Source organism: Electrona antarctica, assembly GCF_951216825.1.
Source record: "Electrona antarctica genome assembly, chromosome: 4".
Classification (NCBI taxonomy): Eukaryota; Metazoa; Chordata; class Actinopteri; order Myctophiformes; family Myctophidae; genus Electrona; species Electrona antarctica.
This window is the reverse complement of record NC_136809.1, coordinates 50,717,616-50,734,592: the sequence shown is the minus strand read 5'-3', so window position 1 is coordinate 50,734,592 and position 16,977 is coordinate 50,717,616. Positions and strand designations below refer to the sequence as shown.

Sequence of the window (16,977 nt, the reverse complement as noted above, 5' to 3'; positions counted from 1 at the left end):
AAAGGGCAACAATGAAAGCCAGCTATTAGCAAACATTACTTCTAGCTGTCTGTCGCCTGACATTAATGAGCATGTCATCCCGAGTCCCGACACTTCACCAGTCACCAAAATAATTCAAACTAATTATTTAAATATTTTGATATATTGTAGACATTATAACCAACATAAAAAAATGTCACAGACATGGACAAGTCTTGCCAGTCTTGTACGGACATGTTGATGACCCCTGGAACAAACAGACACATGCAATTAACCAGAATTAGGCGCCGATACTGTGATACATACAGCATACTTATTAGGCATAGTAACAAATCTGTTTTGAACATATACATAAAATGATTTTTTCTAAGATTATTCATCTTCCCCTCCTGTCCGATGGGGGGAGGGGGGGGCTGTGCCTGGGGGGAGGAGGTGCTCCAGTTTGGGCCAAGGTGGGCTGCTTTTCTTTTCTACCTTTCATTACACAGTAGATTGTGAAATTCTTTATGTATGAAACATAAGCTTTTGGCTAAATTAACTATTGTGTATGCCATCACTTAAGTTGAAGAGTTTTCTTTAACAAATTTGCTACATTTCATGATCTAAATTCACATGATTAAACTAAGGCACCAATACTTGTTTCAGATGTTAGGTATATGTAATTATGACATTTGAGAAATAGTTTGTGTTGCCACAATCAATATAACACATTTTACAAGCAAAAACAGCAGCACAAGATTTTCGTTTTTTGGTTATACACTTTTCTGGCTTGTGACAAAATACTGCAGGATATTATGCAGAGAACTTTTAACCCAAAGTCCAGAAGGGTATTGTCTATGGAAATATGCATTGAAATCGTAGTGCCAAAGACGCGGGAACGAAAATCATTTTCTAGGCACTTTTTCTTGGGTCGCAGCACGGCCTATATGTATAATGCTTTATTGGGTCGTCCACTCACAGTTAACAGTTTTTGTATTGAGTTGTTGTGCTTGAAATGTACTGTAATTCTGCAAACTGTTAATAAATACTTCAATCAATCAATCAATCAATCAATCAATCAATCAATCAATCAATCAAAAAGCTTTCATAGGGGTGGGAAATGAGGGGTATCTAATATCTATGTATTACAAATGTACACAAATGTATGTTGATATGAACAAGGACCCTTCATGGGAGGGGGAAAAATGTGAAAAACCCAATAAAAAGATTAAAAGAAAAAAAAAAAAGCTTTCATAGACCTGGCTATACTTATTTCTCTCGCAAACTCTGGCAACACTGTGGCACTTCGTTCGTTGTGCGGACGAGGGGGGGGGGCGTTAGGAGGGGGGGGGCGCCAGGAGGGGGGGGGGGGGGGGGGGGGGGGGGCGAGGAGGAGGAGGCGCCAGAGAGGAGGAGGAGGGCGCGAGCCAGCCGAGCCGAAGCAGGAAGGAAGCACTGAAGCAGGGCTGTAAAGGAAAGGAAAGGGGAGGCAGGCTGTGAATGCTAACAAGCTCTTCGTAGTCATATTATAGCTTCCACACATAGGGTTTGCCTTTTCTGAAGAAGAAAAAAAAAATACAACACCCAGCAATGGAGTTGAACGACGACCACTATTGAAATATTACTATGCGCCCGTGCAGTGTATTTCACCACCTAGAAGCAGCGCGCCTTCTTCTTGGATATATCCACCGACGTCGTTGGCAACTATAGTTGTGTAAAATCCTCTATTTCCGCCGCCGAGTGAAATGTATCGCTGCTGCTCGGATTCCACATTTTTCTGACAATGGAGATAGAAAATATCGTGGCCAACACGGTTCTCCTCAAGGCGAGAGAAGGTAAGGGAGCAGTCTGTCCAGCTCCATGGATGACACAAACACACACAGGAGAGAGAGAGAGAGAGAGGAGGAGAGGGCAGACCTCTTACAAGACTAGCTTTTGGTTGCCATCCTTGGATTATGCTTGAGATCTCTCTCTCTCTCTGCACCTCTCTCTCTCTGCCCCCCCTCTTCTCTCTCTCTCTTCAATTCAAAATTTCAAATTAATTTCAATTCAATTCAATTCAAAGGAGCTTTATTGGCATGAGAAAACAATACCTGCGGTACGTTTACATTGCCAAAGCAAAAGTGTGGAAACAAAACAATCAAGATAAAACAGTGTAGGCCCTAGTATGTACAAATACATATTTGTGCTCTCTCTCTCTCTCTCTCTCTCTCTCTCTCTTTTGTCTGTCTGTCTGTCTTCCCTACGCAGTGGTTTTCCTCCAGAAGGGGGCCACACAGTTTAGCGTTGAAAACAGCTGTTTGTATACTAATCCTATAGTGTGTACTAGGGCAAACGTACGGCCCAACTGGTGTGTGTGTGTGTGTGTGTGTGCGCGCGCGCGTGTGTGTGCAACACATCGCGTAATGACAGTTTACATTAGCATATGTCAAGCACCTATTCCCCCCCCCCCATGAAAACAGTCGAGCCATTCAGGATCTTTTGCGACGATAACCGTTTCGTTACAGATTACAGATTCGTTTACAGGATTTTTGACCAATATCAAGTTGAACATCTAGCTTAGCTATTATACTATACGCAGCAGAAGGTTGAAGTGCCATGTTGTATCTGTATTCACCTTAACACAGGTTTCAGTCAGTCAGTCAGTCAGTCAGTCAGTCAGTCTGTGGTTGTAATTTATAAATCCTAATACGGAGTGTGTGTATAGCCACCCATGTTGCTAAAAGGAAACGGGAACGTGTCACATTATTTGACGCAGATGTGTTATTAATTCCTCTGCACTGCCATTACATCCACCACCAGGCCAGAGAAAGAGAGAGAGACCTGTAACAATGTAGAGATTATGAGTTGCCTTGGGAATGTGTTTTATTTTTGTGGGGGTTAAGGGGTGGGCGACTGACTGTCTGTCTGTCTGTCTGTCTGAGAGGCCTTTTATTAAGGATCCCTGCAGACATGGTGCTGTACTGTACAGCGCATTAGCTCTACTGGAACTGGAAGCGTATGTTGATCGCATACAGTGCACTATCTACTGTATATCCACCTCAATCTACCTGGGGGGGGAAGAGAAGGCTCACTCCAGACAGTCCTCTCGGGGTCTCTCTCATCTCACCTGGAGGGAAATATAATTTGACAGAAATGCACAGAATATGAGCACGAATAAGGCAGAGAGCAGAGAGGATACTTTTGTTGCCAGTGAGTGGGCACAGGGGGGTGAAGGCGCAACATTGTTATCAGCAAAGCAAAGAGATAAAAGAAAGGTCCTTTAAAGTAATTGCTGCTGGCCAACGGTTTAGATTCCGTTACCTTTCCCCTCTTTCTTTGCGAATAGAGGTGCGAATTGCGATCCAGATCAAAATCACTCGAATCAGGGGGATAATATTGTGCAACGTGATGATTAATAATTTAATTTAATTTAGCCTAGAGACAACAAAAGATTAATTGGTTAACCCCTCACCACCCCATGTATGCATGCATTGCACATTTCTGCTGTAGCCAACCACAGCAAGCCGCCTTTGTTTTCAAATGCCCCCCCCCGTTAGCAAGTCGGCAAAACCGGTTTCACCTATCAGCCGGTGATGCTTGTCAATTGAATTAAAAAATGTAGATTGAGCTCTGCCAAGGCCTCAGTCTGACATCGACTAGACAGAGCCTCACTTGTATTGTTGTTGTTGCAGGGCACTGTATTTTGTAGTTTATTTTATTGTACATTCACAATTATGGCAGGTTTTATTTCCCCAATATAGCATCCTTCCTCGTTTGTAGTTGAATTAGTAGTCTTAAAACGTCCCTTAATAAAAGTCAACTTAGCTGCCTGCATGTCACGTGAACAACGGAGCAACACAAGCTGTCCATGTATAGTTGGTTAGTTTTCACAAACAACTGCATGCCCGCCCCAAGGGGATGAGTTTTCTATAGGTACTATATGTAGGTACAGGTAACTTCTTGCCTATAAACATAAAACGTCCCTAGCCAAAGTGTCATAACGGTACTAAATAGTTATCTGATTATGACAAGAACACGCATTGGACACCTTGGAATTTATTATAGGCCTTTCCAGTGTCTTTGCTGTGAAGTGACAGTAGCTTATGCTGCAGATGGGCAGTGGTGTAAAGTAACATACATACTTACTTAACACATTTAACTCCATTGCCGAAGATCTGCGGCAATTAATAAATACTACGCTTAGCGCCATTGGCGGAGATCTTCGGCAATTGGTCTTTTATAGTACTTTTGATTGATCAAGTCGTAAATGCTACTCACATTAGCATTGGGCTGCTAGCTGGTGTTGTCAATAACACTGCTATCTTGAACTGCACACGCACCTCCCACGCCCGTTCTATACGTTTCTTTCAATCGCCTTTTGAAATAAATGCATATTCAGTGGTATTCGGTTCGGTTGATTTTAGAGCCGAAACTGAATAGCCAAAGAACCGGGGTTACCTTTCGTAACATACTGTTTTGTTGTGATGACGTGATCAAAATGTAATCATGTCTTTTGCCATTATCATGTATCTCTACAACAAAGTTACGGCCATGACAGCAATGGTACAAAAACTGGTAATTTTTTTTTAAATTATATATAATATTAATCACCAGTAAGACGCCTGAGGGCGAGAGGTCACATGCACGCATCCGGCTCGTTGACGGCAGACTGCTGGGCGAGCGCTGGCGCCTTGGCATGGGTGGTCAGATCAACAAGGAATGAATTCTGTACTGGCCATATAAGGAGCTTGTCTTGAGTGTACAGGGTTTGATGAGGTCAGATCAACACATGGAATGTCAGAACAGGTGAGCTCCATACAGTATATCTAAGGGTGGTTGCGGGGACCTTCTCTTGAGTGTACAGGGTTTGATGAGGGCCCAGGTAGGGCCGGGCGGCCCGGGCCTTAATCTTCGGGTCTGTGGAGAACTCTAGTTTTCGCCGGCTGCCGGGCGCGGCTGCACTAATAACTTTGGGGCACTATTTTTCGGTTTCCTATATTCGGTATTCGTTTTCGGCCAAGAATTTCCCATTGGGTGCATCCCCCTACTCGAAAATACTTTCCACTCTGGTAACCTGGCAGTGATTATCACACGAGTTGTTGAGGTTCAGGTTGAGGCAGCACATGATGGCAAAGGATAAATATTGTGACAGGGTGTGCCCCGCTTTTTAAAGTTTGAAATGACACAGGGAGTGATGTGGGTTTTATTGTTTGAGAGCGGTCTTTAATGTCATTTCACATGTTAATTTAAGCCAGTCCTAAAGAGGAATTTCAGTGGATTTCACTTTGCCGCAGGCAAGCTCGGTTTGTTGAGTACATCCATTCATTATCACCAGTACAGTCTTTTTTTTTTAAAGTGAGGTAACGGAAGGTTGGGTTGGGTATTTCAGATCAGATCAGAGATTTGCAACGAGGTGAGTTCAAACCTGCATTCAACCACTTGCAAGTTGCAACAGAATCTCCAAAGCTGTTGTTCTGCAACATTCCATAACTGGACAGTCCACATCAAAGCATCTAGCAGAGACCGTTTACCATTTTCCATAGCAATTGTACGTCAAGTCAAGTCATGTCAGGGAGGCAGTGGCTCAAGAGTAGAGTGGCCGGTAGAGCGTCCGGATGGGAACCACGAGCAAGATTCTGAACCCCCAATTGCTCCCCAATCCCGCGCAGGTCGGTGCCTTGCATCGTTTCCTCCGCCATCCGTGTATGAATGTGTGTGTGCATACATGTAAATGTAATGTAAAGTGCTTTGGATAAAAGCACTAAATAAAGCACTTAGATCCCTAAACTTCTTTGCCTTTTCTTTTTTTTTACTATTTTGTGAAACATTTTTAGTCTACAAGCTCACAACGTGTCAATGTAGATTGGCTAGTTGAACTAATGTATGTATCTATTTAGCTACATATATTTTGTACATTTATTCCTTTATTTAATATTGTAGAGTAGCCAACCAACTAGCATTTCCAGCACAGTCCCTCCGGGCAATGGGCGTTTATAAACGGCAGACAGGCCAGGGTATGGGAACAAAAATGATCTGACAGCAAGATATCAATGTGTTATGTTCTTTGCTGTGTTGTTTCCCTAAACACTACATGGATTAAATGTCTGAAACTTGTTGCCTGCTATTTGGAAAGTCAAATGTTGACAAAAATGTTTAGAATATTGTCTGGGAATATGAAACGTTCGGTCTCATTGTGGCAGCTGGCTAGTTAGGCATTCTTTATCAATGTAGCACCTTGTAGGCCATCATCCTGACACAAATGGTTTGAATATAACAGGTGGACATTATTATAATTATTCAATCCTCCTAATCTGACATCAGAATACATATTTTATCCGTTACATTATGTCTATTCTATGCTATAATTCTTTCAGAAAGATCCGTTTACCTCTTACATACAGTACGTTAGGTGTAAAAATCAATGCATGCTAAGTTGAATTACAACCATGATGTTATGTGCTTGCCACACCACTGACATCCCTCTTCTTTACACACTTTTAATTCTTTGATTTCTAATATACAATAATGGTATCGGTGTTGTTTTTGGCAGCATATTTTGGTTTTAGTTGTAGTCATTAGTCTCTTGAATAGTTTCCACTTAGTTTAGTCACATTTTAGTCACGTGGAATGTTTTAGTGTTAGTCTAGTTTTAGTCGACTAAATATCATAAGATTTCAGTCGACTAAATCTGCAGTTGAATTAGTCGACTAAAATGTATTTTGGCGGTGCCTTGATGCCGTCGGAATGACTGTTTTTACACTTGCTGAAAATAGCCGATCTACAAGCCCACAGGTTGTGAGCTTGTAGATCTGCTATTTTCAGCATGCAACTAATTGTAAAATGACTTATACTGGATCTCTTGTCCACTAGTCCCTTCCTAACATTTCTAGTTTTTATTTGTTGACGAAATTGTCAGTGTATTTAGTCTTAGTTTTAGTCATCATAGCTTAGTTTTCATGTAGTTTCCATTTAGTTTTCCTCAGTGGAAAAAGGTAGTCGACGAACATTTTTTGTCTTAGTTTTAGTCGTCGAAAACAACACTGAATGGTATCCTATTCAAACACTCGTTAAGGCAATTCTACATTGTGCGTTATCGATGGAACAGTCAACAGTGTCTTTGGTTTCAAGCTATGTTGGAGACTTGTTGTACAAGTTCATAGTTGATTAAACTGATTTAACCCCTGTGGTATTCACCTCTATTGAACGTTTGCAACTTTGCGTCAGAGAGACATGAAAATTGTTTCTCTCAAGTGTCCAGTCTGCCCACATGCTAAATGCAAATATGTTTGGAATTTTGAGATTCGACATTGTTCATAAACGAGGCAAACAACTGACATGGGGGCAATAGTGGTTCCACATGTACCCCAGCTGGCCTAGATCACTGGTTCTCAACCCTTTTCATACCGAGGCGAGGGCCATTATTTATTCAGAATTTGAGCCACAGACCACCATTTGATGAGATTTAGCCTCTCAGACCCAACACTTAGAATATTGTTAATTGGATAACAATTCCATGCTGTATCGATGTTGGTACCATATAGGAGAGACAACAGACAATCGTTGATCAAAATAACAATTCTTCTACAATTCATTCTCTTAATTGTGTAGACTAGACTTCTTTGGTTTCATTTTACGCTCTCAAGAGTTAAAGATCTATAAGGCCAATAATGCCCAACTCTGCATAGATCTGTAAGGTTTCATTTGGTTACCAACTCTCCCATCATTTAGCTGGGGGACCACCTGGGAACCCCCTGAAGGACCACTGGTGGTCCCTGGGACCACGGGTTGAGAACCACTGACCTAGTTTCTGACCAGAGTGTTGTCTCCTGTATCTCCGCTTTTCTTCATGGCCCATTATTTACACTGTCTACATATAAATTGAAGGAATGTTGTGGACCGTCCCATTGCTCATTCCGTTAAAAACCAACAATTATGAATCATTTTCACTTCCCAATATAGGATCCACTGATTCTTTGTATTAACCCATTCTGGACGGGGGTCGGGAACCCCTTTTGGTGCTTTTAAGCATTATGTTACACTTTAGCTATTGAAAAAATCACACCCGTGTGAACTGAGTGGTGCAATCCCCCCCCCCCCTCTCTCTCTGTCTCTCATTAGCAGGCAACAGTGCAGCACTATCTCTCTCTCTCTGTTTCTGGCACAACAGCGCCACTTTTGCCCCTACTGCTACTCATAGTCACATAGGTGAACGAACATATAGGTTAACACGGACATTGCTGTTCCTTGAAGTGGTTGCACCACTCAAAAATATTTTTGAAAAATCGTGAAAATGTGGCGCAAATGTATATTATTTCAGAGCGAACGTTTTTTAACTCAAATCCTGGTTCCAGGCAGGGGGTTGCCTGCCTGGAACAACATTCCTTGACATGAAAAAGGTTGAGAACCACTGATATAGAAAGAAAACTTATTCTAGAATCGTCCTCGGGTCTAAATGGGTTAATTGGTGTCGGACACGTGCAACTCACTAACCTTTTTTTAACATTTTGTTTAACGACACTGACTGCGAGCTAGGAGGTTGTTTCACTTGTGTGAGAGAGTTTAGCCTCTGTGACGTCGTTAGCCAGTGCAGCTTTATTAGCTTTGTGGTCGTAGCTCGGCTAACGCTTGTTGTCATCACTCTAGGGGTGTTTCCTCCAGCTGAGGCTCATAAAACACATTGCTTTGTGTGACGGCCCCTTGATGTGGTTCCCATTTGACTGTTGGTAAAGCCACAAATGGGCTGTGACAAGAGAATGAGATGCAATGTGTTACGTACGCGTCGCTCTGCCATTAGTAGCGGGTACTAGCGACACTATAGCTTATAGTGGCAGTGTTGATTTCGTCGACCAAGACTATGACAAATTTTTCGTCGACTACCTTTTTTTTCACTGACAAAAACTAAATGGACACTAAATAAAAACTAAGCTATGACGACTAAAACTATAAGACTAAATATATTGACAATTTCGTCAACAAATAAAAACTAGACTAAAATGCTAGTGGACAAGAGCTCCAGTATAAGTCATTTTACACTTGGTTGCATGCTGAAAATAGCCGATCTACAAGCTCACAACGCGTCGCAGTGCGACGCGTTGTGAGCTTGTAGATCGGCTATTTTCAGCAAGTCATTACGACGGCATCAAGGCTCGCCAAAATAACATTTTAGTCGACTAAATCAACTGTAGATTTAGTCGACTAAAATCTTATATTTAGTCGACTAAAACTAGACTAACACTAAAACATTCCAGGTGACTAAAATATGACTAAATTAAGTTTCATTCCAAAGACTATGACTAGACTAAAATAGAAATCTGCTGCCAAAAACAACACTGCTTAGTGGCTATTCTGGCTAACGATATATACCTATGTTGTTGTTACTTACTAGCCCATGTTGGAAAGATGACTCTGCATAAAGAGGGTTTTTTTTAACGTTGCGTTAACATGATAGCGATGCTCTTCCAGCTGCCTGTCGTTAAAAAAGCAATTTCTTCACGAAGACAGCCGTGTGCCTCTTTTAACTTTACTTACTTTACTTTACGTATTTTTGAGGTTTTGACTTCCAAACTGAACAAAAACACTTCTAAACACTCTTTTTACTGTATATACACACTTGCTAGGCTGCCTTTAAAAATGTCCGGCTACTGTTTTTGCATTGAAATAATAGTTTGCACACTCACACTTTTTTTTGCTCCTACTGTTTTTGCAGAGGTCAGATAAGAAGTTAGAACGTTTTCAATCACCAAAACCCAGTGGTGGAAAGTAACTTTTCACTTAGGTACAGTACTTAAGTACAACTTTGAGGTATTTGTACTTTACTTGAGTATTTCCAATACTTTTACTTCTACTCCACTACATCTCAGAGCCAAAATTTGTACTTTTACTCCACTACAATCATTTGAAAACTTTAGTTACTAGCTACTTTGGAGATTTAAGTTTTGATTAGAAAACATACATTAACCACTTAAACCCTATACATTTCGGGCCATTTGAAAATAGCCGATCTACAAGTTCACAATGCGTCGTTGCGACGCATTGTGAGCTTGTAGATCTGCTATTTTCAATACATTTTTAACTTGTGAAATGGCACATTCTGCACAATGAGTACTTTTACTTTTAGTACTTTAAGTACATTTTGATGCCGATACTTTTGTACTTTTACTCCAGTACATTTTCAATTCCGTACTTTTACTTGTACTTTTACTTAGGTAAAACAATTGAGTACTTTTTCCAGTTTTCCCACCACTGCCAAAACCTGATATAAGCTCCGTCGGTGATGCCATATCATTTCACTGAAGGTGTCATCCAATCGCAGATACCCCTCGAGGTGTACCACGACGTGCTTTGTTTTCCACACTCGTGGCCTCCATGCTGGAATGTGGCGTTCCTGGGCGTCCCATTCAGCGTGGCCATGAATAGCCAGCAGGCCCTGCAGTGTCGGAGAGAGACACGGCTGTAAATAATCAAGATAATCAAGCTTTTAGTGTTTGTCATATTAAACATGCTCAGTTAATGTCTTGCTAATGTTTAGAGTCTCTGGATATTCTCCCTTTCTGTCCCACCTTTCTTGGACTCTCTCTCTCTCTCTCTCTCTCTCTCTCTCTCTCTCTCTCTCTCTCTCTCTCTCTCTCTCTCTCTCTCTCCCTCCCTCCCTGAAGACATTGTGAAAACAAGGGTCGGTTTTCAAGCCTGTCTTTGTTGGATTTTATGGAATCATTTTGGAACATGGAGGGGCAAGAAGGAAAGAGAGGTCTTGCAACACACCATGGCAGGCTGCAGGAACGCACGTGTGCGTGCTTGTGCATGCGTGTGCGTGTGCCCATGGTGCGTGATGGCTGAGGGCTGATCACCAGATGTTTGTTGAAGATTGATTGTCATGCAAATATTGTGATTAACAATTATTACAATACAATAAAAATACAATATTTGTATTTTCGGCATTGGACATTGAAATTTGTTTTTTTAATAAAAAATATATAAACAAACATTCAGATATGACAAATAAATAACCTAAATATACACCGAATTGATTGACACTGACCGATACGAATAATCCAAATAAATAATGTACTAGGGCCACAACACGTGTTCCATTGTGTGCTTTAAAATTCTTTGAATAATCTATTAAACCCATTTTGGGCGGGAACCCCTTTTGGTGTTAGCATTATGTTATGCTTTAGCTATTGAAAAATAGCAGATCTACAAGCTCATAGCGCGCCACCGAGTGGCGCGCTACGAGCTTGTAGGTCTGCTATTTTTGAAAAATCGAAGAACCACTGACACAGAAACATAGCTTTTTCAGAAAACTGTCAGGATGTAGAAGACATTTATAGAATCTGATCTCAGGTCAAAATGGGTTAATATCTCTGTACATCAAAAACATCCCTAAAGTACTAGCATTACATTCCCATTTTCTTTGCTCTAATGTTGCCCTCATTCGGTGTTCCATGTCCTACGAGTTATGCATATGTTTGATCCTTCAGAACAATAGGTAATCCAAGAGTATACACACCAAATGCACAGACGAGAACAACAAGGCCGGCGTCAATTCTTCGTTGATGACTACTTCGGTGATGCTAGCAGAGTGTTGTTTTGTTCACTCGGTGTGTACTGTACCGTTCTCATTACATTATCCCATTTTGACCTGAGATCAGATTCTAAAAATGTCTTCTACATCCTGACAGTTTTCTGAAAGAGCTATGTTTCTATGTCAGTCGTTCTTCGATTTTTCAAAAATAGCAGACCTGCAAGCTCGTAGCGCGCCACTCGGTGGCGCGCTATGAGCTTGTAGATCTGCTATTTTTCACCAAAAGGGGTTCCCGAGTTCTTTGGTGTTCTGTTTTTGTGACGTTGTGGCCCAAGTCCAACTGAACCGTCCCTTTTGTCAAGTCTCGCTTGTCGTCGTCACCAGTGGTGTACAAAGTTAGCCTTGGCTTTGGCCAGAAAACATGACGTGTCTTCGGGCCAATTGGCCTATCTCACAGAATTTCCCCGCCCCCTTAATACGCCCCCTTTCCGAGTTAGTGGTGATAGCGTGACGTCACTCCATAGACACTACATGTTAACAGAGGTAATTTAAGAAGTCTACAACTTTTGTTTTCTCAAGGTAAGGTTTGTTCTATCTGTTCGAGCTGATTTACCATCTTGTTTGCTTCATAATAATATTGGTCTGTCACATTTTTACATTAGGAAATGTACTTAGATTCTCCAGAGAAAGAAACGTGTAAATGCTAATGTTAAATGACACCACTATCTACCGGAAGGGGACGTGGAAAGGGGGCTGTGAGATTATATGCGGAAGGTGGAGAAATCAGAAAATGATCGGGGGGCCAATCAGTGACTGCTGTTCGTACAACAGTGAAAAGCAGCTTCTGATTGATTGGTCCATGTGTGTGTGTGACGTAGAATACATGCTGCGGTACTTTCAAAACAACAGCGGCTGCCCTCGACGCAACGAGACGCAAAATAATCACAATCATATTTATTGTCATGTCACAGTTTTACAAGTAGGAACTAAAAAACTAAAAAGTAAACAGACCTTGTTGTTCTATCTTTAACCCATTTTGGGCGGGAACCCCTTTTGGTGTTATGTTATGCTTTAGCTATTGAAAAATAGCAGATCTACAAGCTCATAGCGCGCCACCGAGTGGCACGCTACGAGCTTGTAGGTCTGCTATTTTTGAAAAATCGTTAAAATGTGCCTCAAATCTTTCAGAAAATTCTCATGATTTAGAAAACTTTTTTTTTTTAAATTTCGACGTCGGGCCTGAACGGGTTAAGCAGACTAGCACACTGTGATGACTATCAGCCTCTCGTTAACTCTGATTGGCTGGATGAGTCTGTCTGTCAAGGCAACCACTCACGGCCACTTTTCAAGCTGCCTATGGGACGAAGTCCAGACTGATACCGGGGGGAGGAAGCGTGCGTGAGTGAATCCATCTTATCAGTCTGGCCAAAGCCAGGCTAGTAAAAACGACTCACATGTCTAACTTAAACACAGTAAAAAAAAAAAGAAGGAACATCTCGTGTGTAGTGACTGGGCATAACATAATTGTGACCAGATTTGACTTTTTTTTTTTCTCCGAAATGAGTTAATAGCACAGGCAGACTCTTCACATACTATTCAGCATGTCTGAAATAAGTGTCAGAGCTGAAATCGACATGTAGATATGAAACAAATGCCCAAACATGTAGCTATGTGTAATGTTAGAGACCACATAAGTGAACCTTTCAAGCCTGTTTTCTCAACTCGCTGTTTTCTGCAAGACATTACTCTATAAGCCATATCTCCAAAACTGGTGGGTCAAACTGAACAACCAATATGTCAATTTGAAGCTATGATTCCGAAAATTCAAAAAAATCCAATGGCAGTCCCTCAGTCAAATTTAGTCACATATATTATGATAACACTGGATAAAAAATAGTATAAACTAGTATTAAGAAACTGTATTTTTTTTGCCGACAGCATAACGCCCGATCTACACCAGGCTTTTCAAAGTGTGCGTATGTGTTAGGCCTCACTCAGACCTTTTAAAACATTGATGCATGCTTGTTGTATGAATGTTGTGAGTGTCATGGCCACCCCAATGCATTTCCAATGGAAGTCACATGGTTTGTAGTCCACATTTTGGACTACAAGCTGTTGTATGGCTTTTTGGCTGTGTTTCGACTGCGCCCCTCCCCCTCATACAACACGAATGTTGTGTCAAACCATGTGACTCCCATTGGAAATGCATTGGGGCAAGCTGTGTCACACCCTTTGTATACAACAAGCATACAGCAATCTGTTGCGACCGTGTGAGTGAGGCTAGGTGTGTGAAATGTACTGCGCGCGTTTGGAAAGGTCCAATTTATATCAACAATGATACCGGCTACACCAGGCGTGCATGGCACGCGAGCCCTGCATATATACGCAGGCTTTGATTCAAATAGGATTGGATCTATATGTGCGTGTGTGCTTATGCCGGGCTTGAGTGCGTCACGCGCACATTCTCTGATGTGTGCCGGCGCAGTAAACAACCAGCAGGAGGCGCCGACGGGGGACAGTTAACCCATTTTGGGCGGGAACCCCTTTTGGTGTTAGCATTATGTTATGCTTTAGCTATTGAAAAATAGCAGATCTACAAGCTCATAGCGTGCCACCGAGTGGCGCGCTACGAGCTTGTAGGTCTGCTATTTTTGAAAAATCGAAGGACGGACATAGAAACATAGCTTTTTCAGAAAACTGTCAGGATGTAGAAGACATTTTTTGAATCTGATCTCGGGTCAAAATGAGTTAAAGATAATATTCATCAGCTTATGTAACGCCCGGGATTCGTACCCGGGTCTCCCGCGTGGAAAGCCAACGTCTTAACTACTAATCCAAAGGCATATCCCTGTGATTCGGGGGAGATATTAGACTTTTAGGCCCACCAGGCTGAGGTTGTGTGAGTCACTCTGCTACACTTGGCATATTACTGTCCCTGCTGATTATGATCACACAGACATGCTCCACACACACGTTCCACTTCCAACGTCATGGCTTTTGTTTGCGTTTTACCTGAAGAAGATATCTCCAGGGTGCTCTTGAGATAGGCCTATCTCACAGCCCGCTTTCCACGCCCACTTCCGGTAGATAGTGGTGTCATTTAACATTAGGCATTTACACTTTTTTTCTCTGGAGAATTTAAGTACATTTCTAATGTTAAAATGTCAAAGACCGATAATAAAAAACACAATGGTATAACAACTCAAATAAGTAGAATAAACCTTACCTTTACAAAACGGTAGTTTGTGGCTTGTGAAAATACCTCTTTTAACATGGAAGCCTATGGACCGGAAAACAAATAACACCACTAGCTCTAAAAGGGGGCGGGGAAATGCTGTGAGATAGGCCTATTGGCTGCCTTTTCAATTGCCTGTCAATGTTAAACATGGCTCGTTCAATGTGCGGAAAACACACAATATGTATTTTAGGACGTAATTACACAACACATTGTCTCACGTTAAAACCAAAGACAAAGAGTTTAATATGAAAAAAAGAATAAGCTGATGGTCCTCGCCTCGTGGACATGGCGTTGGCATTCTGATGCACCGCCATTCCGACTACAATTTAGGCATTTAGCAGACGCTCCTAATCCAGAGCGATTTACATTAAGCAAGAACAAAACTGCTTTTTTTCACACACAACCTCAGCTGTTTCACACTTTCATGGAATATACTATAGTCATACACACAAACGACTTCATGTACATTTACAAATATTCACAATAAAACAAGGAAATAAAATACAAGTAAAGAAATAAAAACAACAGAGCGTCGACAACAATGGGGAGTGAACAACGAACAATAATGAATACATACATGACTGGGGACCCATATGAACACACCGGAAGGTCTGGTGAGAAGTGTATTTGGTGAATTGTTACTCCAGATTCCAACACCACCTACCTCATTAGTAAAGGCATTATTATAGGACTCCATCTTTTACTAAATATGTTTGGTTGAAGCCTCAGGGCACATGTCATTTGTTCCATCTGGTAAAGGTCCCATATTTCTTTTCCACCCACATACTATATAGAAACCAATGTTTGATATAGTATGTTAGTAGACACCCTTACAAACACATTGGTGAAGAACATTCGTGGTAATAAAATGTATTCCCAGATTTGTATTAATTTCCCCTGTACTGTACTGTACTGTAAACCAAAACACAACTAACTCTGAAATGAATATGATTTACCTACCTTGTCGGCTGCACTCGGCTCGGTCGTTAACCTAAATTGGTCTGTGAGTGATGTTTAATTTAGATGAGCTCTGATTTAACCCATTTTGGGCGGGATCCCCTTTTGGTGTTTTAACTTTTAAGCATTGTGTTATACCTTAGCTATTGAAAAATAGCAGATCTACAAGCTCATACGAGCTTGTAGGTCTGCTATTTTTGAAAAATCGTGAAAATGTGGCGCAAATCTTTATATATAATATATATATATATATTCTTTCAGAGCAAACGTTTTTAACTCATATATTTGCTTATGGGGGGGTCTCTGGAACAACATATTTTCAGATGGGGGTCTGCGGCCAAATACACATAATTCTGGGGGTCATTGACATGAAATATTGAGCACCACTGATATAGAAACATGGGTATTTCAGAAAACTGTCATGAACTAGAAGACATTTTTTTAATTTTGACGTCAGGCCTAAATGGGTTAAAGATTGGATTGATGTCCTGTTTCTAAACATGATGTCCAGATTGTTTCTGTTGTTTGATCAGAATAGGACAACAACCTACTGACACACATCGAATATTGGGTTTGGGCAAAGATGAGTCCACGATGACGAACACGTCACCGAAAGGCAGAAGGCGGAGCTTGCCGTTCCAAAAATGCTACTGAAATTCTATCGGCTGATCCTATACCAACCGTGATAGATGAGAAAAGTAGGAAAATAAGGAAAATAGCCGCTAAACGTCTCTTTCCACATTCTGTCTATCTATGACACATTGGGCAGTATTATGCGTGTCTTAAGTACCAGGTCTTATTACTTAACTTAAGACCTGGAGGCGTGATCAATGCCATTTGGCTATTCTGAGTGGCCAAACAGCATTGACCACGCCTCCAGGTCTTAAGTTAAGTAATAAGACCTGGTACTTAAGACACGCATAATACTGGCCATTGTGTTGATACAGAGACGACATGGATCAGCGTAGATCCTTTACCTCAGTGTGGTTCCCAAAGCTTGCAGGTCCAGACCCAAAAGAGAGATGAGTCGTTTGCCCACCCGGGACCCAGTGAAAATAGAAGATCTGTAAGCGGACAACGTGTCTCTTCGCACCACGTTGTTGAGCTTGTAGGTCGGCTATTTTCACTACTTCTTAATTATTATTTTTTTATTAAAAAACAAAATATAGTGTGTGTGTGTGTGTGTGTGTGTGTGTGTGTGTGTGTGTGTGTGTGTGTGTGTGTGTGTGTGTGTGTGTGTGTGTGTGTGTGTGTGTGTGTGTGTGTGTGTGTGTGTGTGTGTGTGTGTGTGTGTGTGTGGTACAGGCTTTAGTTTAGA

The 16,977-nt window shown here is 41.4% G+C and overlaps 1 protein-coding gene across 1 annotated transcript in view; it reads left to right on the top strand.

Annotated features, from left to right (window-relative positions):
- Positions 1-1,394: 1,394 nt before the first annotated feature.
- The window catches only part of LOC306921358 (G protein-coupled receptor kinase 5-like), a 113,508-nt gene continuing 97,925 nt past the window's right edge, over positions 1,395-16,977 (top strand). The window contains exon 1 of the mRNA XM_079498469.1: positions 1,395-1,793. Coding sequence (XP_079354595.1) covers positions 1,742-1,793 — 52 coding nt within the window. The 5' untranslated portion in view covers positions 1,395-1,741. The remainder of the gene's footprint in view (positions 1,794-16,977) is intronic.